Source organism: Pleurodeles waltl, chromosome 1_2 (genome assembly GCF_031143425.1).
Source record: "Pleurodeles waltl isolate 20211129_DDA chromosome 1_2, aPleWal1.hap1.20221129, whole genome shotgun sequence".
NCBI lineage: Eukaryota > Metazoa > Chordata > Amphibia > Caudata > Salamandridae > Pleurodeles > Pleurodeles waltl.
The window spans coordinates 1,160,739,549-1,160,763,262 of record NC_090437.1 but is presented as its reverse complement, the minus strand read 5'-3'; the positions used below and the strand labels follow the sequence as shown (position 1 = coordinate 1,160,763,262).

The window sequence follows — 23,714 nt, the reverse complement described above, 5'->3', positions numbered from 1 at the left end:
AGACAGTCTGAGACAGGAGGTGCTGCTGAGTGTCTGGCTGGTTGAAGATACTAGGATGCTGGAGCAACCAATGCACCTGGGTTTGAAGAGTGACGAGGACAGGTGTGCGTTAAGCAGTGCGCAGCGGGAGCTGGGTGCATACCACAAAGGCTCCCTATTGCATTGCACTTGGACGGAGGACAGGCTTGGAGAACTGAGCCTGGGGCCACCTGTTCCCTCGCTGGGGGCACACTGTGTGGGCTGAGCCATACCAGACCACGCGTCTGCGGACACGATGAGATGAAAACTGGCTGCGTGATTCTGCACCCAGGGTTTGGAAGGATCAGACTCCTCCATTTTTTCTTGCACATTTCCCTTCTGGCTGCTGATGACCCCGGGCCCTCTTCTTACCTCCTGCCCTGAGTCCCCTGAGTCCCACCTGCTCCGAGACCCATCTGCATATACAGCACAACTATATTGGGAGGCTGACTCACTAACCTGTGTACTGAGGACTGTAACTGGGCAACTGGGAACTGGCGCCTGTCCCTCTGAAATTTGCTTAGGCGATAGCACAGCATAGCGGCGGACCCGGATAAGGCTGTAATCGAGGGAGGTGAGCGTGCAGAGTGTATTTCCAACTGTTTTTCTGCTATTTGAAGCCCATATAAAGATGGGCAAAAGGAAGGTAGCAACCTCTAAAACTAACAATACACTTGATGGCTTTTTACAAAGGGCTGTTGGAGCCGTAGAAAAGGAGATCAAATCTGTCTATCTATCGCAGCTTCCTCAGTCATCATTTCTCCTCCACCCCCCCCCCCACCCCAGTTGTTGCAGACATCTCAGTTGGCATCAAAAACCAATCTACGGAGAGCCATGCAAGACGGTTGTCAGGAAATAATAGACACCTACCTAAGTGGCTTATCTGGGGCAGAAACTCCACCGGTGTCACTGGGTATTTTGGCTGGAGTACCAGATGTAGAGATTCCTGCAGTAAAAGGGAAAAGAACGCGAGGTGACAATTCCCTAAAGAACAAGTGTGAATGCACTGTGGGCCCCAGCAGCTCTAGAACCGAAAGTGGTACAACTAAAAGGCTTTAGGAGGTTCCTGCTTATTTAGTCACCTTAGTGACAGAGCGTATAATGGCGGAGTTAACCAAAAGATTGCGACCCACAGGGAACCGCCTAACTGCCATTAAAGAGAAACTGGGGGGGATTGCCCATCAATGCACGTCTAACGGTTTATTGCACAAGGTCATCTCCCTTCCATCCCAACCCCAGAGCAATTCTCCATCGTTGGGGACAGAAGACAGGGTCCCACTACGCTATGAGGAAACCCCCAGTGCAGATGTAGCAATCACGCCTGTGAAAATGCTTTGTCTGGATTGTCCATAAGAAAGGACTTGACTGGGTGCCCCGGTCAAGTTTTGGAGGACTGTCACATTAGAAATACAGCTACCATCAATGTGGGAGCAACTGGCATTAACTCAATGACCAAATGAGAAGTGGTGATTTACAAACGTCAAGCAGTAAATACACTGAAGTTGGCCAGAACCAGCAATAGTTCTCATGGGATCCAGCATGGGGCCCTACATCTTCCCCCGGATGCCAGCACATATGTGGCAGTGATTACTAATGCACCTAGGTTACAGTCAAACAACACAGAGACCTATACTGAACTAAAAAATAAGCTCATCCAACGGTTACATGTTAATGGCAATGGTATCCTCAATACTAATGGTGAGGAGGGTAGGTTGGGTCGGCTAGTCGAGGAAGACCTGTGATGGAGATTGCATTGTTGTAAACTTTAATTCACCTGTTAGAGTTCACCAGATCTTTTTAAATTGTTGTAAAGTGGGCCCCTTGTCCAGGGGGATTTTTCTGTGCAGATTTGCGGCTTGATCCTTCTTCCCAACAGAACGTGGACCTCATCCACACTGTCAGAAGTGGACTGACGTAAAGTTGGGGTTAAGCAGGGATCCCAGGGAATGGGGATTTGAGGGTAGCCCCTGATGCGCTTGAGGCGCCCAGGTCCAGAGATGCACGGAAACAAAGAGATGGTAGCCTAGCAGCAGAATTATTGGAAAACCCTGTGGGTTTAATGCAGATTCCATCACAAGCATTGGCCGGGAAGCCAGCCAATGTCATTAGCTGAAACACAGCCGGGCTGGAAGCCAAAATGTGCATCCCTGAATGTTTTTTTTTTTATAGATGAACATATGATCTGCCTATTTCAGGAAACGTGGGCCAGGGAGCCCATGTATAGACCTGGATTCAAGAGTTACTGGGTCCCAGAAAGAAGGGTGTCCTCCGGAAGACCCTCGGGGTTTACTCATTTGCATCAGCAGCTCCCTCAAGTGCAAAGTGAGAGAACTGGACATGGGCTGTCCACCCTAAGAGAACAATCAATATTACTGGTACACATCGATAGCAGGAGTGTGGGTAAAAGTTATGAATCTGATTTTTAAGTTCTCTGGATAATATTTTAGCTAGTAGATATTTTACTCATTACATCCTGATTGCTGGGGATTGCAATGCCACCTTCGAGCCTTGCCCATTGGCACAGTAGCTCTATCAGGATGAGGATATTCTATGGGGCATTCCGCAATTATCTAAGAGCAAAGGATATAGATTGCGTAGGGCGGCACATCAAATTGTTAACATTACTCTTGCCCACAGTTTCCGTGCATGTAATGGGTGCTCTCGCTCAGATGCAGATCCCTCTCCTACCAGGAGCTTACAGGAGTCACATTGAATATTTTTTACTAGATATCTGCATATGGGGACACGTGCACATGGTGGTTGGACAGCCCTCTTAGAGGCTGCAAGAAACAAAGACGCCTACAGGTTTTGGAAACTGGTTTTGAATGAAAGTGGTGAATCCCAGCCTCCGCCTGGGTATCAATTCTTCCCGATGTATGGGTCAAACATTTTAGTTCACTCTACTCAGGGAGAGATGAGCTAGACCCCATGGAGCAGAACATTAATAGGGAAGAGAATGTACTCCCAACTAAGATTTCCTTAGCTGAGACCAAGGCAGCAATAGTATCCCTCAAGTGGGGCAAAGTCCCTGGCCCTGACAAAATACCAGGTGACCTCTATAAGTCAAATCCTGACATCTGGGCACCCTATTTAAATAAGGTCTGCAATGCAGTGGCAGCAGGTGTACCTGTTCCCCATACAAGGAAAGGAGCAGAAATAGTCCCCATATATAAGAAGGGAAACCCCAGTGTTCCATCCAACTATCAGCCTATAAGCCTGCTAGACAACCTTTAAAAAAGTTTTGCGAAACAGATTCTCATCCATCTGGAGGAGTGGATTAAAGAGAGTGGGGCCATTTTTAGTTTACAGGTAGGATTTAGGCCTGCAGTCAGTACAATTGATCAAGTAATGACGTTCATGGCAATCAAATGGAAGACAGTAGATATCGGTAGAGGAAACCTATATGTTGCCTTCATCAATCTCCGAGCAGCCTTCAACCTGGTTTGCAGATATAAGCTGTGGCAGACATTGAACAAAAAGGGAGTTTTTAGATTGGATCTTGGGTTGAATAATATTGAAGACCATGCGGCCCTGAAGCCTCCCTTGTACTGGATCCGCCTCTGGAAGACAGAGGAATTGGAACCTTTTAGAGAGGCAGTCAGAGTCTTATTAGGGAACCCAAGCTGTTGAGATAGGGTTAGTTGGCTGAGGGAAATTAAATCTGCCTGAGTTGAACTGGGCCTCCCCTAGTTCTGGGAGAACCGCAAATCAATCCTAACCAATGCTGCCACATTAATTAAGCAGAGATACTGGGGGAGGGTAAACAAGCAGATCTCCCATAGGAACGGGGTGGGACGATTAACCTCAGAATTCTTGCTTGTCAAACAGGAGCCATGTGCTGAAGAATTTTTTAACCTGACAATACAGACCTATGCTGGCTGTTTATTACTTCAGTTTAGATATGGTACTTTACCTGTTAATGCCTTCACTGCCCGATGGTCATCAAATAGCTCTGAAGGTAACAAATGCAAGTTGTGTAAATTGTGTCTGGAGACTATTGAACACTTTCTTTTCTTTTGTCCTTCATACAAGATTCCCAGGAAAAAATTGATCATTCCACTTTGTAAGACCTTGCTTTGATACGAACGTGCCAATTCCTACAGAATTTGCAAAAATGGTATCAAGTGCAGTTACCAAATATCTGGCAGCTTCCTGGTCCACACGCCATAGGCCCCACATAGCACTTGGTGGGGTAGGCTAAGAATAAGAGCTTTTGGCTGAAACAGTCCAGATTTTTTACAGTATCTGGGTTGGAATGCTTAAGTAAAGTGATCTTTATCTATGCTGCTCTGTTCAGGAACATGGGACCAGTTTCATAGGCTAGAAAATTAAAATTTCTATTTTTATCGTTGCATCATCATCAATGTCCATTTAATGATCTTTTTGTGAAATTTTGCACATGATTATTATTCCAGCCCTCGGTAGGAATGGTCTTATATGGCTCCATCTGAACCAAATTTTCATATTTACACGGACTATTTACATGGCTTCCACATTTGATATGTATTGCACTGCGCACTTTGGGGGTCATTCTGACCCCGGCGGTCATGGACAGCCGGGGCCAGGGTTGGCGGGAGCACCGCCAACAGGCTGGCGGTGCCCTGCAGGGCATTCTGACCGCGGCGGTGTGGCCGCGGTCAGATGTGGAAAACCGGCGGTCTCCCGCCGGTTTTCCGCTGCCCAAATCAATCCTCCCTGGCGGCGCAGCTCGCTGCGCCGCCATGGAGGATTCTGACACCCCATACCGCCATCCTGTTCCTGGCGGTTCGCCCGCCAGGAACAGGATGGCGGTATGGGGTGTCGTGGGGCCCCCGTAAGAGGGCCCCAAAAAGAATTTCAGTGTCTGCTTTGCAGACACTGAAATTCGCGATGGGTGCAACTGCACCCGTCGCACCTTCCCACTCCGCCGGCTCAATTCTGAGCCGGAGTCCTCGTGGGAAGGTAGTTTTACACTGGGCTGGCGGGCGGCCTTTTGGCGGTCGCCCGCCAGCCCAGTGTAAAACACAGAATAGCCGCAGCGGTCTTCCGACCGCAGTGCGGTATTCTGGAGGGGGGAAGTCTGGCGGGCGGCCTCCGCCGCCCGGCAGACTTAGAATCACCCCCTTTGTCTTTGTGGTTTTCACCATTGCACTTTTTAAGGTGCTTGTATTATCGCAGCCCAAAACTATTAGTTACAACTGTTTGAAATTGAAATTTGTATCTTTCCTATCATTATCAACGTGTACACAACGCCAGATCTGCAAAGTATCATACATGAGCATTTTCCGAGCCTTAGGTAGGATGGGTTTCTCTCTTTTATAAGATCTTAACTGTAATTAACTTTAGGATTGAACTGTTTTAAAGCTCACGTTAAACTTTATATTCATATGATTTTTAATCACTGATATTTAAAATGAAGTAAACTGAGATCTATGTGAAAGAATTTTCGAGCGATTCAGTATATTGTTCACGTTGGGGATTTTAATCTTTGGCTTTTTAAATTGTGATTTTTGTCTGGTTTTGTAATCTTATGTTTCAATATGTCAATAAAACTGAACTGACAAACGTCATACTCAGGGCATTCAACTAGTCAACAAATCAGAATATCAGAATTCTAGCAACAGCTATAACAAACATTTGAATGTCTAGATATTGAAAATATATGATTAGGGTACGTTTTCACACAGCCCAGGGGGGATACCTTTGACCAAAAGACAGGTTTCCTAAAGCATCATTTCGCTGTCACTTGCCCTCAAAAATTTCGGAATGTTTTGCATTTGTTGTACACGGCCACCCACAGCCCATACAAAATCAATATATGTCTGGTAGCTCAATGCTCAAAAGATGCAGGATAACACTGGTATGGGACATGTTTTGCCAGGGATATATCCCTGCATGAAACAACACATAACGTTTGAAACAAATACTTAACTTACTAACATTTGTAGAAAAGTATTAGGGTCGAAAAATTATGACTTGGCGAGGCAGGCCTAATGGTGGAATAAATCTCCACTTTTTTTCCAATTTTGCATTTTTGCTGCACACATACAAAGTATTAAAAGTATAAAAGCATAGGGCCAGATTTAAGAAACGTGGTGCTGCACCCAGTGTAGCACCACTTCTCTTGTGCTCTCTAACGTCACCATGTGTGGGACGTATCTAAGATACGTCGCACCATGGTGGTAGTTAGGGAAATAGCATCAACATTTTTGATGCTAGTTTGGAGCTTTGCAGGATTAGCGTCAAAGATTCTGATGCTAATGTTGCAAAGCCCATTGAATCATTTTGTAAACAATGGTGTGCTTTTACGCCTGCTCTGAACAGGCGTTGAAAGTGCCACAAAAAATGTATGCAAAGAAATCTCTTAGATTTCTTTGTTCCATTTTTTGGCCGCCCTAACAGGGGAGCATCCCCTTTGCATGCATTATGCATGGCACAGTCATAGTGTAGCGCAAAGGATTACAAAGTGGTGCAATGAATGCATTGCGCCACTTTGTAAATATGGCGCGGGGAAAAGGCCACCTTAGCGCCGCCTAAGCATAAAAAAAATGATGCTAAGGCAGCGCTAAAGTGGCTCTGGGCCCTCTTAAATCAGGGCCTTCGTTTTTGTAGTGGAAGGATCCCCTTCTAGTACACAGTCTTTGCTTTACAGAACTCGCACATGCCTTGGCACATGATAGCCGAAGGTGTCGGGGGAGAGAAAAACAGTGTTGTATCTTAGTAGAGATGGCATTATTTTTCTTATTGCTTTTGACACAGTGCAGAACAGCAATTTCCATTGCTCCACTGCTCTGTGTCAAAGGTTAGTATGTTTCCCCATAGTGTGTATGAATACACAAAGCGACAAAAGAGGTACATATGTTTCAAAAACATAAGTGAATATTAAAAAGAACTCTTACACAAAGTTAAACAAACACTCCAGCAGTGAAACAAATAAGGTCTCAGTAGTTGCTAGGCTATTTAAGCCTCTAAAATCTGTCTCACCTTAAGCATGCTGCCTGAGTACAGAGTTTGCCGAGAGCTCTGATTGTCTGCTGTGAACAGCATGATCGGAAAAATGAAAGGAAGTGGAAGGCAGATTTCAAAGAAGATCTTGTACATTTTGAAAAGTCATGGGAGGTAATGACACTATGGTACAGCCATCTTATTTTAATTTAAATGTTACAGTAGAATGAAAGATTTGAGCCATTTTCTGCTTTCTTATGGAACAACCCCATAAATCATTACGGAGGCCAGTTGGGCTTGGTCAGAGGATGTTTAATGCAGTATTCTGTGCCTTTTCAGAGAGACCTTTAAAACAAATAGAATTTTAGCTATATTGTGACATGACACTATTTGGCCCTATTATTTTCAATAGTTTTTCGATAGGAGTGTTACCCAACTTCTTTAGTACTCATTGACCAAGGATGATCTGCCAACTCACACAGTGCATTGTGTGACACACAATATCGGCCATAATCACACAGTCTACCATTATGAGCTGATATCACACAGTAGCACAAAAGATGAGCTATAAATCCTTTCACAGAGCTTGTGCTTTAGGATCTGTAAAGCTGATGTCCATTGTAGGGATATAAACTTTTCGGCACACTAGCAGCACGCTTAGGAGCTTTTGTTTTTGTCATTTTTTAAAGTGGAGGGTTTGGGGGCATGTAGAAGAACCACCAGCTGTGCTTGGTACTAAGACCCACCTCATCCAAGGCCAGGCCCCCTTAACACGCACAGTGAAATCCCCCATAAATTCATCAGCCTACATTAGACTACTTGATTTACAAACATCTGATGAAGACACTAATCCACGGAAAATTTAGCTTCTTACACATCCATGTGTGTGAGTCCTGAAGAAACATTTTTACAATTTTCCAAGGCGTGAATCACAAAAGAACTTAGCGCAGCACAGCAAGTGAAGTTGCTGTGCTACTTTGCATGAAAGTGAGAGACCAGAGCAGTGCCATATTTTCAAAGATATGAATCAGTTATGCTCTCTCCTAGTACTGGCACACTTTTAGCCTGCCTAACACCAAAGCAGGGACCCTCGCATTTGGTGCAAGGGTATCTGCATGGTAAAAGCACATCCTTCATTCTCAAAATAATGTGAGTTTCTGGCTCACAGAGGTATACACCCTGTCCACATAAGGACCACAGTCCTAGTCAGGGTAAGTCAATTACATTCCCTAAATTAACCTGTGCTCACCCTCTGGCAACTTGGCATAGAGTAGTCAGACTTAACTTAAGAGACAATATGTAAAGTATATGTAAAGTATTTGTGCAACACTTGACCAGTAACACAGTGAAAACAGCACAAAAAGACTCCACACTGAGTTAGAAAAATAGAGTATCTGTTTAAAAGTAAACGAATATCAAATTGACAAATATCCAATAAATGGAAGTCAAAGGTATTACTTTTTTGAGAATATGTGAAATTATAGTGCTCAGAAGCTAAAAGTGTCAACTGGGGCTATCTGGTACCGCTAGACCATGGTAAATCCAAGGTTGAGACCAACCGTGAAGGAACATGGGCCCGCTACTGGGAACAACCTTGTCCTGCTAAAATAGTACCTTCGATATAGGGTTAGATCCGATGCAAGTAGCAGAGAAAGCGATGAAAAGGTGATACATCAGTTCCGATCCACGCAGTCCGGGGATGCTTCATTGTCGAGCTGCGCAGTTGACTATCTTCGAGCAGGGATGCAGTGCCAAACCCATTGAGATGAAGGCGATGCTTCATCGTTGAGCCGCACAGCCAGTGATGCAAAGGCGATGCACCAGGGCTGATGGTGACACGTTGATCCTGAGCCACACAATCTGGGATGCAGAGTCTTTTTCCTCAGTGGCGATACATCAGCATCAAGGAAAGATGCATCGGTTCCAATAGGCGCAGTGACGACGATGCATCAATTTTATCAATTTTGTAGAAGAACAGCTGCAAAGCCCACTTTCAAGGACCAGGACTGGGTTTTCACCTCTTGGCAGGGCAGGACTCACAGTTGGCAGAGTCCAGCAGCTGAAGAAGGTTTAAAGGAAATCTTTGATGGCCATGATACTTCAGAATAGGAGGGAAGCCAGCAAGTCCTTTGAGTCACTTGGTTCTGGGGATGAACAGAAAGAGGTCCAGTCCTCCCAGGAAAGGAGGGCAGCAGGTAGCAGGACAGGCTCAGCAAAGCAGGAGTCCAGCAGAGTTTCAGCAGAGTTTCAGCAGAGTGGCAGTCCTTTCAGCAGAACAGCAGTCCTTTTTTCCTGGCAGAGTATCCTCAGGTCCTAAGTGTACTGATTCAGTAGGGTCAGAAGTCCAGTTCCGATACCTAGTAGTGCCTTTGAAGTTGAGTGATCTCAAAGAGGGGCTTTGAAGTGCACACAGGTCCTCCCATTCCTGCCATGGCCACAGACACATTACAGGGGATTATGCAGCTCTTTGCTTGGGGACAGGCACAACACTATTCAGGTGAAAGTGTCAGCCCCTCTCTCTCATCTAGCTCAGGAAGGCTGATCAGCCGGGTGATGGGCCATAAGGATGTAAATGACACACCTCAGCCTCCTTTGTGTGCAACTGGAGAAAATGCACCAAGCCCAGCTGTTACCCAACCCAGAAGTGTATTGAAGGCAAGCAGCTGAACACAGGCTTAAGAGCAGAAAAATGCCAACTTTCTTAAAGTGGCATTTTTAAAGTCATAATCATAAATCCAACTTTAGCATTAAAGAGGATTTATCATTAGGTACCAAACACAACAGTCCTAGCCCTTCCTAATCAGGAGTTACACTTAATTAAGGTATTAAGCAATCCCCAATGGCGTCCTTTGAGAGGGGTAGGCCTCACAAAAGTGAAAAACAGATTAAAAAGTATATGTCCTGCCTTTTACTTACATCACACCCTGCCCTATTGGCTACCTAGGGCCTATCTTAGGGATGTCGTATGTGTAATAAAAAGGCTTGGTAAGAGGTTTTAAATGCCAAGTCAATATTGCAGTGAAACCGCACATACAGCAGTGGCAGGCCTGAGACGTGTTTAAAGGGCTACTTAAGTGGGTGGTACAATCAGTGCTGGGGCCCAAGTATAGTGCACTTTACTGGGGACTTGCAATTAAATTAAATATTCCAATTGTGGATACACCAATGTTGCCATGTTTTAGGGGAGCTGGCACATGCACTTAAGCATTGGTTAGCGGTGGTAAAGTGCCCAGAGTCCTAAGGCCAACAAAAACATGTCAGCACAGTGAGGCAAGGTAGACACAAAGTTTGAGGGAAGATCAACTTAAGGCTGTCAGGTCTAACAATGTGCTTCAGAGGGTATACCCTTGTGACATGGTCTTAGAATCAATCTTTTCTTGCACCTTTCAGACCCAGCAGATATCTGGCAACTCACACAAAGACATTGTGTTAGACACAGTATCAGCCCCCTTCACATGGTCTCCCACTAAAGAGCTGAAATCATGCAGTGGTACAAAAATGAGCTGTAAACTCCTTCACGGAGTGGGTTTTCAGCTTGTGTTTTGATGCCCTGCACCTCTGATGTCCTATTGAGGGATATAAAACTCCCCAGGACATCAGCAGCCTTAGAAGATTTTGCGGGTCATTCCGACCCTGGCGGTCGGTGGCCGCCAGGGCCACCGACCACGGGAGCACCGCCAACAGGCTGGCGGTGCTCCTACGAGCATTCTGACCGCGGCGGTTTAGCCGCGGTCAGACGCGGAAAGCCAGCGGTCTCCCGCTGACTTTCCGCCGCTCGTAGGAATCCTCCATGGCTGCGGAGCGCGCTCCGCAGCCATGGAGGATTCCGACTCCCCCTCCCGCCATCCAGTTCCTGGCGGTTCTCCCGCCGGGAACCGGATGGCGGGAGGGGGAGTCGCGGGGCCCCTGGGGGCCCCTGCCGTGCCCATGCCTATGGCATGGGCACGGCAGGGGCCCCCGTAAGAGGGCCCCTAAAAGTATTTCAGTGTCTGCAAAGCAGACACTGAAATACGCGACGGGTGCAACTGCACCCGTCGCACCTTCCCACTCCGCCGGCTCTATTACGAGCCGGCGTCATCGTGGGAAGGGAGTTTTCCCCTGGGCTGGCGGGCGGTCTTGCGAAGACCGCCCGCCAGCCCAGGGGAAAACTCGGAATACCCTCCGCGGTCTTTCGACCGCGGAGCGGTATTTCGGAGGGGGGAAGTCTGGCGGGCGGCCTCCGCCGCCCGTCAGACTCAGAATGAGGGCCTTTGTTTTTTTTTTTTTTTTTTTCAGTTGAAGAGTTGGGGGTGGGTAGAAGTGCCAGAGACTGTGCTAGACACTAACACCTGCCGCTTGCTCGCACATTGTGACATTTGTTTTTTAGAAGTTGGCAGATATGGGAAGGACAGTCTTGCTTAATTCCTAAAAAAAATTACACCTTTCCTTTTATATATTCACCAGCCTACATTAGAAAACTTGATTTTACAAACATCTGATGAAAACAAAAGTAATTAGATTCACAGAACAATTTTCATCTTGCACCTCCATGTCCGTGAGTCCTGAGTAAAACATTTACAAAATTTCCAAAGCCTGAATCGCAAAAGATCTTTGGGGCATATTCACTAACATTTGTGTCATGAAAGAGAGAAAGCAGAACAGCACCCTATTTTCAAGGATGTGGATCAGTTCTGTTCTCTCCTAGTGCCGGCACACTTCTGTCATCCCTCCACCAAATCATATACCCTTGCATTATGGCACAAGGGCACTTGCATTGTGATCAATATAACTTTCTTGGAGGCTATTTCTTCTTTGCATGTGTGCTGCAGACTGCAGAATGCAGCACACATGCAAAGAGGAAATAACATGAAGATATATAGGCATTTCTCCTTGTTATGCCATTCTCAGGTAGGCACACAATCTTTGTGCAAACTTATGTTTATAAGTCTTTGCAAACATGGGTTTGTCTCAAAATACATTGGTGGATGCACATGCCGAGAATGCCTAAGAACCACCCATAAAGCCTTCCTGTTGCAATGTAACACAAGGCAGCACCATGAACTGTGTTGCTTTACTTTGTTTTTACAAAGTCATGCAAAGCCAAGCAATTTGGGCTGTTTGTAAATGACAGTATGCAACAACACCATGCTTTAGTTATATATTTTTACTGAACTATGTGTTCAGGAATGTAACATTGATGGCAGCAAACCCAGACTGTTAATTCTTCCAGTACCAATCCTACTAAAGCCTCAGGAGCTATTGCAGTGCCAAGAGCTTTCTGTTGCCTCCATCTGCCTTTCTGAGCTGTAGGAGTTAGACTCAGAGCAGCAGAGACCACTGAAGCACCTTAAGTACGAAGACCTCATTGCACATGCACTGAATGGCCAAGCAGTGCACACGCTCACTTCTGTATATGTAAGATATACCATTCGGCCCTGGCTTTCTGCTGCCAGCAGAGGTCAAAGAAGAAGTTTTGACAATGCTGCTGCATGGCTTCTGAAGACAAGGCCATCACTATAACCACTGTGTTCAGCCTGACGGGTGGAGGGCAGACAATGGCAATTAGTAAAAGAACATAGACTTGCTTAGGACAGAGTGCTGGAACTCGGAAAATGAATTATTTGAGCGTTGTTTTGCATTATGCAAAAAAAATGCACCAGTGAATTTAAAATAACTAATTCATCCTTAATAAACCAGAAGTGAGAATAGCTATTATTCTGAGACGCACAGAAACTGCCAGAATTTCAGAAAACAAGATGTTGCTCCCCAGAGTGAGATCCTGAGAGAGTGAGAACTCAAGTAACTGTTTTACACTGTACAGTAGCAGAAGTGGGCGAGGCAACAATTTAACAAAGAAATCCAAGCTAAAGGGTTGTCTTGGCTCTAAGAGCTTGTCTTGGGTCTAAGAGCCAAGGCACGTGCCGTGGCATGGGAACATTTGAAATGAAAATCGTGCAACAAATGTTTTGTAAAAATATAGATGAAGTCTCTTCATAATTAAAAAAAGTAGATGTCTATGGCAAGGGTTTCAAATTACTACATCCAATTATATCACTGCATTGAGAGGCATTAGAAGGCATAGTTTTTAAACATGAACCTGAAAACATTAATTTTCCCAGCTCCCACCCCAACGGCAATAACATTAGTGAACTCAGAGGCAAGTCACGTATCAGGTGCACCCTGTATGAGGGCTCTAGTCTTAGTTTAATTTACACAGAGCAACATGAGTCTGTTAAGCCAAACAAAAGAAAGATTTTTGTACAGCACACATCCTCCCATATGTCAAGGTTTTCTCATATAAAATAACGGAAAAATTAGAAGGCATAGAAAAATAAAATAATTGTCTAGAATCATAACATTTTCCAAATGACAAGTGGCCAAATCAGGACTGATGCCAAGTGTTCTAAATTCATAATGTGTAATTCAGTCACTAGGTTGGTATATTTTACTCACTTCTGTTTGACATCAAAGGTTAATGCTTTATCTTTCGTCCTTGGTGAATAAGGTTAGAGTGTGGGTAGCAGGTAGAAGTCACATGAAAGCTCAGTTCATTTTGAGCTCAAGAGATCAAAAGGACCTTAAGCTTAACCAGGCCCTGGCATCTGGCTGTAGCCTTCAAAGATACACACAGCTCTGTACTTTGTGCGTTCTATGCCAGAAATAATGTTAGATGCTGCAGCCAGTGTGATACCTGTTTTGTATCTGAAAATATCTTAGCCTGCTCTGCTGCTGACCATCTTGTACCTGTGGTGTGTGGGGTAACTTACACTGTTGTCCAATGATACATGTGTGTGTGTTTACACACAGGCTTGAACTGCTGCTGCAGAGCAGTGTGTTTGTTTACACACAGGCTTGAACTGCTGCTGAAGATGTTGTCTTCAGTGTAGCTTACCGCAATAGCTTTGAATTGCACTATTGGACTGATACACCAGATACTCAACCGTGCCTCATGTGCCACCATCTGTCCCAACTCTGTCCCTTCCTAGTGAGTGATGTGCCTGTGTGTGAGCAGTGTGTTTGTGTGAGTGCAGGATAGCCACCCTGTTTTGTGAGTGCACTGTGAGAGGTGTGTCTGTGTGAATGTGTGATTAATATTGCCTTTTCTGAATGCAGGGTTAGTGTTTTTCAGTTTGGAAATTGGAAAAGTCTACATGAGCCCCCTCGCCAACATCGTACGCAAGCACGACATCATCATCACCTCCTACGCCGACGACACCCAACTTATACTCTCCCTCACCAAGGACCCCGCCAGCGCCAATACTAACCTACAAGAGGGGATGAAGGACGTCGCAGATTGGATGAGGCTCAGCCGCCTAAAGCTGAACTCTGACAAAACGGAAGTCCTCATCCTCGGCAACACCCCGTCCGCCTGGGACGACTCCTGGTGGCCCACGGCCCTCGGCACCGCACCGACCCCCACAGACCACGCCCGCAACCTCGGCTTCATCTTGGACCCCCTTCTCACCATGACCAAGCAAGTCAACGCCGTGTCCTCCGCTTGCTTCCTCACCCTCCACATGCTCCGCAAGATCTTCCGCTGGATCCCCGCCGACACTAGAAAAACCGTGACCCACGCCCTCGTCACAAGCCGCCTGGACTACGGCAACACCCTCTACGCTGGGACCACCGCCAAACTCCAAAATCGCCTGCAACGCATTCAAAACGCCTCGGCCCGCCTCATCCTCGACGTACCCCGCAACAGCCACATCTCCGCACACCTGAGACACCTGCATTGGCTCCCAGTCAGCAAAAGGATCACCTTTCGACTTCTCACCCACGAACACAAAGCCCTCCACAACAAGGGACTGGAATACCTCAACCGACGCCTCAGCTTCTACGTCCCCACCCGCCTCCTCCGTTCCTCTGGCCTTGCGCTCGCTGCCGTCCCTCGCATCCGCCGCTCCATGGCGGGTGGGAGGTCTTTCTCCTTCCTGGCAGCCAAGACCTGGAACTCCCTACCAACCAGCCTCAGGACCACCCAGGGCCACTCCGCATTCCGGATACTCCTAAAAACCTGGCTTTTCGAGCAGCAGTAACCCCCCCCTCTTTCCCCTAGTGCCTTGAGACCCGCACGGGTGAGTAGCGCGCTTTATCAATGTTAATGATTTGATTTTGATTTGATTTGCATGTGTGAGTGCAGCGTGAGCATATGTGTGTGTGTAAATGCAGAATAAGGGATGTGGCAGCAGTGTGAGTGTGCAGTCCTTGCATGGTGTGTCTTCGTGTGCATGCACTTTAAAAGGTAGAAACCTATTGGCTTTGGTAATTCTTTTTAGGGTAATGGCATATTACAACCTTTCCGACAGTCAGCCCTCTGGAAACGGTGTGGACGCATTGGCCGTGGATGGTGTTGGGAGACTCCTGTGGCCCCCAACTCTGCCTTTCTGCCAGCCTTTTTATGGCTGGGACCCTAACATGAAAAAGCTAGTGGAAAGAAGAGTCATGATCAGCACAGAGGTGCAGAACTCGGCTCTGCCATGGCTGACCATGACTTTGAAAGCCGCCAACTCGTTGGGATCCCTGATCCTGGCAGAGGCGACGGCTTCCTGGCGGTCAGACCACCAAGATCGCAATCTGGATGTCGCACCGCCAGGATTGGGGCGGTCCCACCACCACCACGAGGACCGCCAAACTCGTAAGTAAGGCCCTAAGTGTTAATCCAGGAAAATTCCTACAAAGAAAAACCTAATAACCATGAGCCAATCCTTCTCTTCTCAAGCTGTAAGGCTCTTGATTGGTCTTCTGACTGGCCTAAGATTAGACCAAGGCCTGGCTCGCAGTGGTTACGAGGGGCGGGGGGGGGCACAGGGAAGGGGAAGATTAATAAAATAAAAAAGTACATTTAAAAAAAAAAAACTTACCTCCAGTCCTGCGCCGCCACTCCTCTGTCTCCTCAGGCTGCAGGCACAGGCTCCCAGCCTGCGCTGTGGCCAACCTTGACACTGCTCAGAGTGCCCAGCCAGGACGCTTCCAGGCAGACTGGGAGCCTGGGCCTGCTCTATTCAGCCCGGCAACACAGTGCCGGGCTGGGTAGAGCACACTTCACATGTTTGTTTGGCCGGCCCGAGCTGGCCGGCCAAACACACATGCGCTCTGAGGGGAGTGCACAGTGCACTCCGCTCAGTGCTCATCATCCCCAATGCCCTGCCCCTTTAACAATGAAAGGATAATAAACTTAGGGCCTGATGTATACTTTTTTAGCGCCGCATTTGCGTCATTTTTTGACGCAAAAGCAGCACAAACCTACAAAATATAATTGAATTTTGTAAGTTGGCGCTGCTTTTGCATAAAAAAATGATGCAAATGCGGCACTTAAAAACTATAAATCAGGCCCTTTGTTTATTATCCTTTCATTGTTAAAGGATTGGCAGCACTTGCTGGTGATGGTGGTGGGGTGGGGGGACGATGCTCCTCCGCCATAGCGAAGGAGCCGCCACTGATTAGACCTGCTGCCAGAAAGACATAAAATGCATCCGCTCTGCTTCCCAGGCATCCTTCATCGTCAAGCCTTCTCTCAAATGTTTTTCTCCAGTTTCATGTGAAGCCTCCAATGCCTGTTTGACTAGGCCTGTGCTATACGAATGCCTTAAACAAATGTGTAAATAAATATGTGAACTGGAGCACGTGCAACAGCCTCTTTGCAATTTGGTCTAAGAAACAGAACTGTTGGTTCACTTTTAGAATTTACCGCCTTTCCTAAATAATTAATAACAATCACATGAATTAAGTATTTAGCAATTGATTTGTTTTGTCCTGGCCGTTTCTATTAAAAACGCACAGTAATGAAAAGTAAATACTTCTCTTGACATAGTTATGTAAACATTTACCTCTCCAACCTTAAAATAAAAGCACTATTGCTGACGTCCTGTATAAAATTACCAAATTATAGACAACAAGCGGGGACACTCAATACAGTTCCCCCACCAAGCACCAGCATGTCATCCTGCTGTTTTAATGCTCAGCCTTTCTACTGCTGTTGTCACTTTCGTTAATCAGGTTGTGTTGTTTCTGAAGCCTCCAAACTTTGAGAGCAACCTTGTCACAGAATCCAACTCAAGCCTTTGATGAATGCACTTACCTTTCTCTGTTGAATATGATGAATTCTTTCCTCACTGTTTCCAGGCACTGCTGTAGGTGGCCATTCTGTTAAAAAAGACAAGACGAGATTGATCACCCTTGGCAGGAAATCACAGGCTAAATCAAAACATTAGAATGCAGTCAGTTTAGACGTGAAATTATTCATGTGCCTTTTTCCAATATGTGAGAATGCAGATTAGTCAGTGTCTGAAAAAGGGGGCCGTTCATAATGCAGGATGAAGCATGGCCCTGTCTGTACCAAGATGGAAGCTTAGACCCTCGAAGATATTTATAGACAAAATTACTCTTGCATAGTTTCTGCGCATGTTGGAAATCTACATCTAAACATTGTGGATTATTTTATTTTTGAGGCCTGAAAACGTATTTTACAGAGTGATTTGGCAGTGCTCTGAGCCTCTCATAATAAAGCATTTCACCCATCCAATTCAGTATGTGCACCTTTGAGCAACATTGATGTACAGGCGTACTAGAATACTTCTAGTAAATTGCTTAGCTCTTTGGTAGAAATCTAAGTCTGACAACATTGATAGGTTTGTTTATTGTTTGTGTGACTTGTGTCTAGGTTGATTGAACCAGACCCAACGTCCCTCAAAATACACCCCCTCCCAATAGCAAAGAGAGAAAAGACCGAGAATGTTGCCCTCTGACAAACAAAACCATCAAGGGAAATAAAGAGCGTATTAATGCCCACTATGTATACAGCCATACAAACCAGAGTTACACGTGTGCAGTGTCATGAAAATGCAAACAATTATGTAACTGACATGGGCACTGCTCGGGGGTTACTGATCTGAAAATTATGATGGTGTCAGACTGAGTTCACTGGATTTACTGCTGGATTTAGAGAACCAATTCAAGTGCCCGCTCTAAAAATGTTCACAGAATTACAACTTTGAATGCAATACCAGTTACCATAGTGCACATATACTAACCACTGTCACTGGTTTTTGGATTGTTTTATTTTAGCATAAACACCTTATGGAAATGTTGGATAACCAATGTATTAATGTCATACATCTTTACTGTACTGTACTTTTTTAAAGTGATCTTATTCCACAGCTACTAACGTGCTCTTAAATCTTGTGTAAAATAATACTATGTTCAGGGGTAGAGAGTCCGAGGCTGCCAAGTGGCCTCAGGGACATTCATGCTGCTAGACCTGTCAGCCTTAGGGTTGTCTTCCCCCTAATATTTTGCCTCACTCCTCTTGTTTTTGCTTGTGTGCTTTCAATTAAACATGGGAAAATTGGTTTACACCCAATTGGGACATTTAATTTGCTTGCAAGTCCTTAGTAAAGTAGTGCTGCATATACCCAGGGCCTGTAAATGAAATGCTATAAGTACACCTAAACCAGTGATTTTGCCACTCACTTAAGTAGCCCTTTAAAACTGTCTCAGGGCTGCCATTGCAGCCTCTGTGTGCAGTTTTAAACTGGCATTCATACCTGGCAAAATAAACCGTTTGACAGGCCTAGACCTTCTTTTTTAATACATATAGGTTACCCCTAGGGAATGACCAAACAGACCACAAGGTAGCAGTGTATTTAGAAAGTTTGACATGTGCCTTTAGGTTTTGCAAGTCCAGTTGGTGAAAAACGTACCCAATTTTGTGAAGCTAACAAATCTAGCTGCTGGTTTTGATTTAGCCAATAGTGAGCCACCTACGAAGTCATGAGCTCGACTATTTTTGCACAAAGTGAAAAGAACAGTATGTTGTGGCACAATTTGAGCTCCATGTCAGATGACCTGCTTGAATGTCAGTGACATAATAAGGTGTCAGTCGTGAAGCAGGAAAGGTTTAAGATATCCCAGTAGCAGGATTAAAAACTGCAGCTCAGCTTCTTCTCCCAGTATCGTGGCGGGTCGAATGGGGGAGTGGCTTCTTACCCTGTGGTGAACCACTAACCACTATCAATCCTTTTATGTCTGCTTAAGGTTTAGTGTGAACCACTAGCCACTATCAATCCATTTAAGTCTGCTTTGTGAGCGCCTATTGTTTTTTAGTATCATATAGCTTTCTGTCTCTTCTGTCAGTTATATCACATTGAGGAATTCATTTACAAATTTGACATTGTCCATCCCAGGATTTGGGGCCGAATTATTCTTGTGGCAGAGGTAGCTATTACCTCCAGTTTAACTGCCATGCTATTTTGAACATTTTGCTAGCCTAACTACCATGTTATGTCATAAGTCAACATGCATTGGACGTTCTCAACCTTTCCCACATCATTTATGTTGTCCCTTCAGTCCTGGCTTTTTTTTATTCCTCTGGCACATCTGAAAAATATCCATCAGCATCCATCAGCTCTAGTAGACGTCGAAGGCAGTGCCACATTCCAGAGGACTCGTTGAGCCTGATTCACATAGTTAAACGTACACTTTTCTGTAAGTTTACTTTTTTTGATATTCATAAACTATGAGTTAATACTAAGCTTACAAATGCAGAGACTCCCCAGTTGGGGCAGACAAATCTGCACATAAAAAGATAGGACAGGCCTATCTTTTTGTGTGTGGAGTGCTCTGCCCCAACAGAGGAGTCTTGCAGTCATAAAGTTACTACTAACGTGTAGTTTGTGAATAGCAAAAACGTAGTAAACTTACATAAAAATGTAATTTTATCTTTGTAAATCAGTCCCTGAGATTGCTATGTTTAACACAATTTTATGGAAGACATCGAACTGGACTCTGGTCAGCTCATTTCATTTACTTTGCATGTGAGAAACTTGGGAGAAGGTTGTTCACTGTGCTGTTTGTATCACAGAATAATTTTGATAATATTATGATTTATTAGGTTCGAGCAATGCTCTGGGGCAATTATTTAAAATAAAAAAAGATCTCACCAGTAAACACTGCAGCTTATCAATACGTAAGCATTCGATGGACTGATAAAATTTGATGCAGCATTAAGAAAAGGATGTTTATACATAAACATTAAAGCTTGATTACAGTTATCAATTTGAATCTTTAATAATACCATGCACTGGCTCACTACAATGAGTTTCTTCAATGTAGGGGGGTCATTATGACTTCGGTGGATGATTTACTCTGTCCGCCGCAGTCCCGACGGTCAGGTTGTCGCCAGTGGGCCACCTTCACACGGGCCCCATTACGATTTTTCCGCTGGATCAGCGAGTGGAAACAGAGTTTCCATCAGCTGGCCCATTGGGACACGGCCTACAGCATTGTTGTCGGCTCATAATTGTATTTATATAGCGCTTACTACCCCTGACGAGACGTCAAAGCACTTTGCGGCGAGTAGCGCGCTATTCTGGAACCCAAGAGGAATTAGTGTTGGATTAGTATAGGGAAATATGAGTACAGTATTAGTATTATTATGAGTTAATTTGAGCAGAGGATATTTGAGTTTGTTGGTTGGATTGACTAGAGTAATGGAGGGATAGAGAAGGGAAGAATCCAGAAGTGTTAATTGGGAGTTTATAGTAATAGGATGAGGGTTGGGATGAGTAAAGGAGAGATGGCGGAGGGAAGAATCTGTGGAAAGGGTCAGCGAAATCATAGTAGCAGGAGGAGTTTTGGATGAGTCAAAGGTGAGATAAATGAGGGAGGGTTGTTTGGGAGATCATGGTAGTAAACTGAGGTTTGAGGTGAGCTTGGTGCGGTAGAGGAGGGAAGAGCTTAGGCAGGGTTATTTTGAAGATGAAAGTAGTAGAAAGGGTTTGGGATGAGTCAGAGTCGCGACGGAGGATAGATTGATAGAGACATAGGGTGATGGGGAGAGAGAGTAAAGCTTACAAGAGAGTAAAGTTATATTATTTTTTATTTATTTATTATTTTATATATATATATATATATATATATACATTTTTCTTTTTATTTTAAATTTATTTTATTTATTTATTGTTTTTTTATTTATGATTTGAATTTTATTTATAGATTTTGTTTTATTTATTTTTATTTCATTTTTCTCTAGTACACTAGGACTAGAGTAATAAATAAATAGATATGTAAATACTTTGTGAGGCATATATGTGCAAGGAATATAATAATGGTTATAATAATATGAGAAGAAAAGTAGTATTGTATAAACACAGACTTTTTTGTGATATTTGAAGTTTATTAATAAGTGTACCTTTCTAATATTTATTTATCTTTCCTCAATTTCTGAATGGCGAAATGCTTATGATATTAAAACATTTGATCATTGTGACATAAAAACTAAAGCAGGGTTTCGTAAGTATCTAATACAACAACTTATCTAGGACCTATGCAATAACCTATTAACATGTTAAGCATAGAATAATATACACATATATGTATACACGCACACATATATACATACACACATGCACGCATGCGCACACACACATACACACACTCACACACACACACACACACACATATATACATATATATATATATATATATATATATACCTCTGGTAACCAGGCTTAAAGAGTAAAATAGTATGTGTATAATTTATCATTATGAAATCGTAACAATACATGTTTCTTAAAGAACTATACATATGTAGAATATACACATAATCAGATTATAAATATTTATCAACACACACAGATGCAGTCCATTGCTGTTTGAATATGGTGGTTATGAAGGAAAGAGCCAACTCTTGAGTAGTCTTCTGTAGGCAATCTTGAGCAGAGGTTTCTTTGCTGAATGTATTTGGTTATTTTGTTTCTGATAAAAAGCAGTACTGTTCCATGTATAGCTTTGTGGGTGATACAAAGCAGCTTGACAGTGGATCTTCTGGCAACGGGTAACCAGTGTAGTGCTCTCAAGGCACAGGAGATGTGGGCTTGTGGCTTTACATGTAACAGTAGCCTGGCAGCTGAGTTCTGAATAGGTTGTAGTTTTTTCATAAAAAAAAGAGATGATCCATGGTAGAGGCCATTGGCATAATGCAGTTTGGATAATACAAGAGAGATAGTAGCCTGCACCTTGTGTGGAAATCCGAGGTGGGGGAAAATACGTTGCAGAGTCTTCAAGGTGATGAAGCTTGATCGTGCTATTTTGTCCAATTGGGCATTCATTGTTAACTTGGAGTCCATGGAAATTCCAAGGTTTTTAACTTCCTTGGATACTTGAGGAGGTGGTCCGAGATCGTCAGGCCGGGCGCACAGTGCGTCATACTTTTTCCAGTTGCCGCAAGTGAGTATTTCCGTTTTGGAAGCATTTAATTTGAGGTGGCTCAAAGTCATCCACTGATCAATGACTCTGAGGAAACTGAAGATTTGTGAGTTTTCAATGTCTTTGGGGCATTCCAATTTAAGTGTGTGGCATTCCAATTCAATGTGTGTCATCTGCATAGTTGTAGCATGTGAGTTGAAAATCATTGATCAATTCTGGTAATTACATCATGTAGATGTTGAAAAGCATAGGTGAGATGTTTGATCCTTTGGGGATCTCTGCTTTTGTGAGGTAGGGTTTGGATGAGGAGGGGGGAGAATAGATAATATTAGTTCTGTTTTGAAGGCAGGATATCATCCAGCAGAGAGCAGTCCCTTCTATGCCGCTTTCATGGAGTGTTTGAATTAGGGTGTCATGGTCAACAGTATCAAAGGCAGCCGAGAGGTCCAAGAGAAGTAGTGCATCAATTGCATTGCGGTTGCCTGTGTTTTTAAGAGCATCCCAGATTCGCTATGAGTGCTGATTCAGTGCCTCTTCCTGGGCGGAATCCAGTTTGGTAGTCTGAAAGTATGGAATTGTCTCCAGTGAATTGTGACATCTGGGCGAATGCTGCTCATTCTATCCCTTTGCCCAGGAAAGGTCCATTTGTGATTGGTCTGTAGTTGTTGGGGTCCTGTGGGCCTAGATTTGTTTTCTTTAATAACAGACGTATGTTTGCCTTTTTCAGGTCTTCATGAAACGTTCCTGTAGTTAAAGAGTTATTAATGATTCTTCTTACGGGTGCGGCAGCAGAAGTAGATAAAAGGATGTTCTTGAAGATGTTTGGTGGACAAGGGTTAGAAGGGCAACCGGAAGGCCTGCTTGATTTGACCAAATCCATAATTTCACCTTGTGATATTTGTTTGAAGGAGTGCAGAGGCTGGGTTGGTTTATTCTTGGAGGGGATTTCAGGAAAGGGGTTGGTGCTGATGGTTTCTTCAGCTTTATATAGGAGTCCAATGTGTCTGCTCTGGTTGTGTAATGAGTTGCCAGTTTGTTTGTGAAATCTTGAGTGGGATGACTTCCTTCCATGCATTAAGGTTTTTGAAATTCATTGAGAATTTTATAAATTTCTTGGGTTGCAGATTTAGCACTTAGAATTCTGTCTGAGTAGTACTTTTTTTTAGCTTTTTGATTGATGATTTGTATATTCTGTTAAGTTTGTGTAGCTCAAGTTTGTCTTGAATGTTGTCTGTTTTGAGCCAGGTCCGCTGCAACTTTCTGATTTGTTGCTTTATCTTTTTAAGTTCTGTGTGTCTCCAATTTGTTGGTTTTCTTATGTCCTGTTTAGTTTTTCTGAGTGGTATTAGGATATCAAAAGCTTCCTGTAGCCACTCATAAAGTTTTGGAACACAATTAATTGTATCTAGATCTGTGTTGGCTGTTAGTTGTATTTCTAAGTCTTCAAAATTGAGTTTGCTCCATGGTCGATAGATACATGTATGGAAGTTGCTATGGGGTGTGTTGATTTGTGGTGTTTTATGTCAGAAAGTTATCAAATGGTTGTCTGACCATGTGATTGGCATGATGCTATGGATGGTAACTAGTTC

The 23,714-nt window shown here is 44.2% G+C and overlaps 1 protein-coding gene across 2 annotated transcripts in view; it reads right to left on the bottom strand.

Annotated features, from left to right (window-relative positions):
• Window positions 1-23,714, bottom strand: part of STK32B (serine/threonine kinase 32B) — a 1,635,948-nt gene that overhangs the window by 130,144 nt on the left and 1,482,090 nt on the right. For both annotated transcript variants that reach the window (XM_069202951.1, XM_069202961.1), the window contains one exon: window positions 17,000-17,064. In XM_069202951.1, coding sequence (XP_069059052.1) covers window positions 17,000-17,064 — 65 coding nt within the window. The remainder of the gene's footprint in view (window positions 1-16,999; window positions 17,065-23,714) is intronic.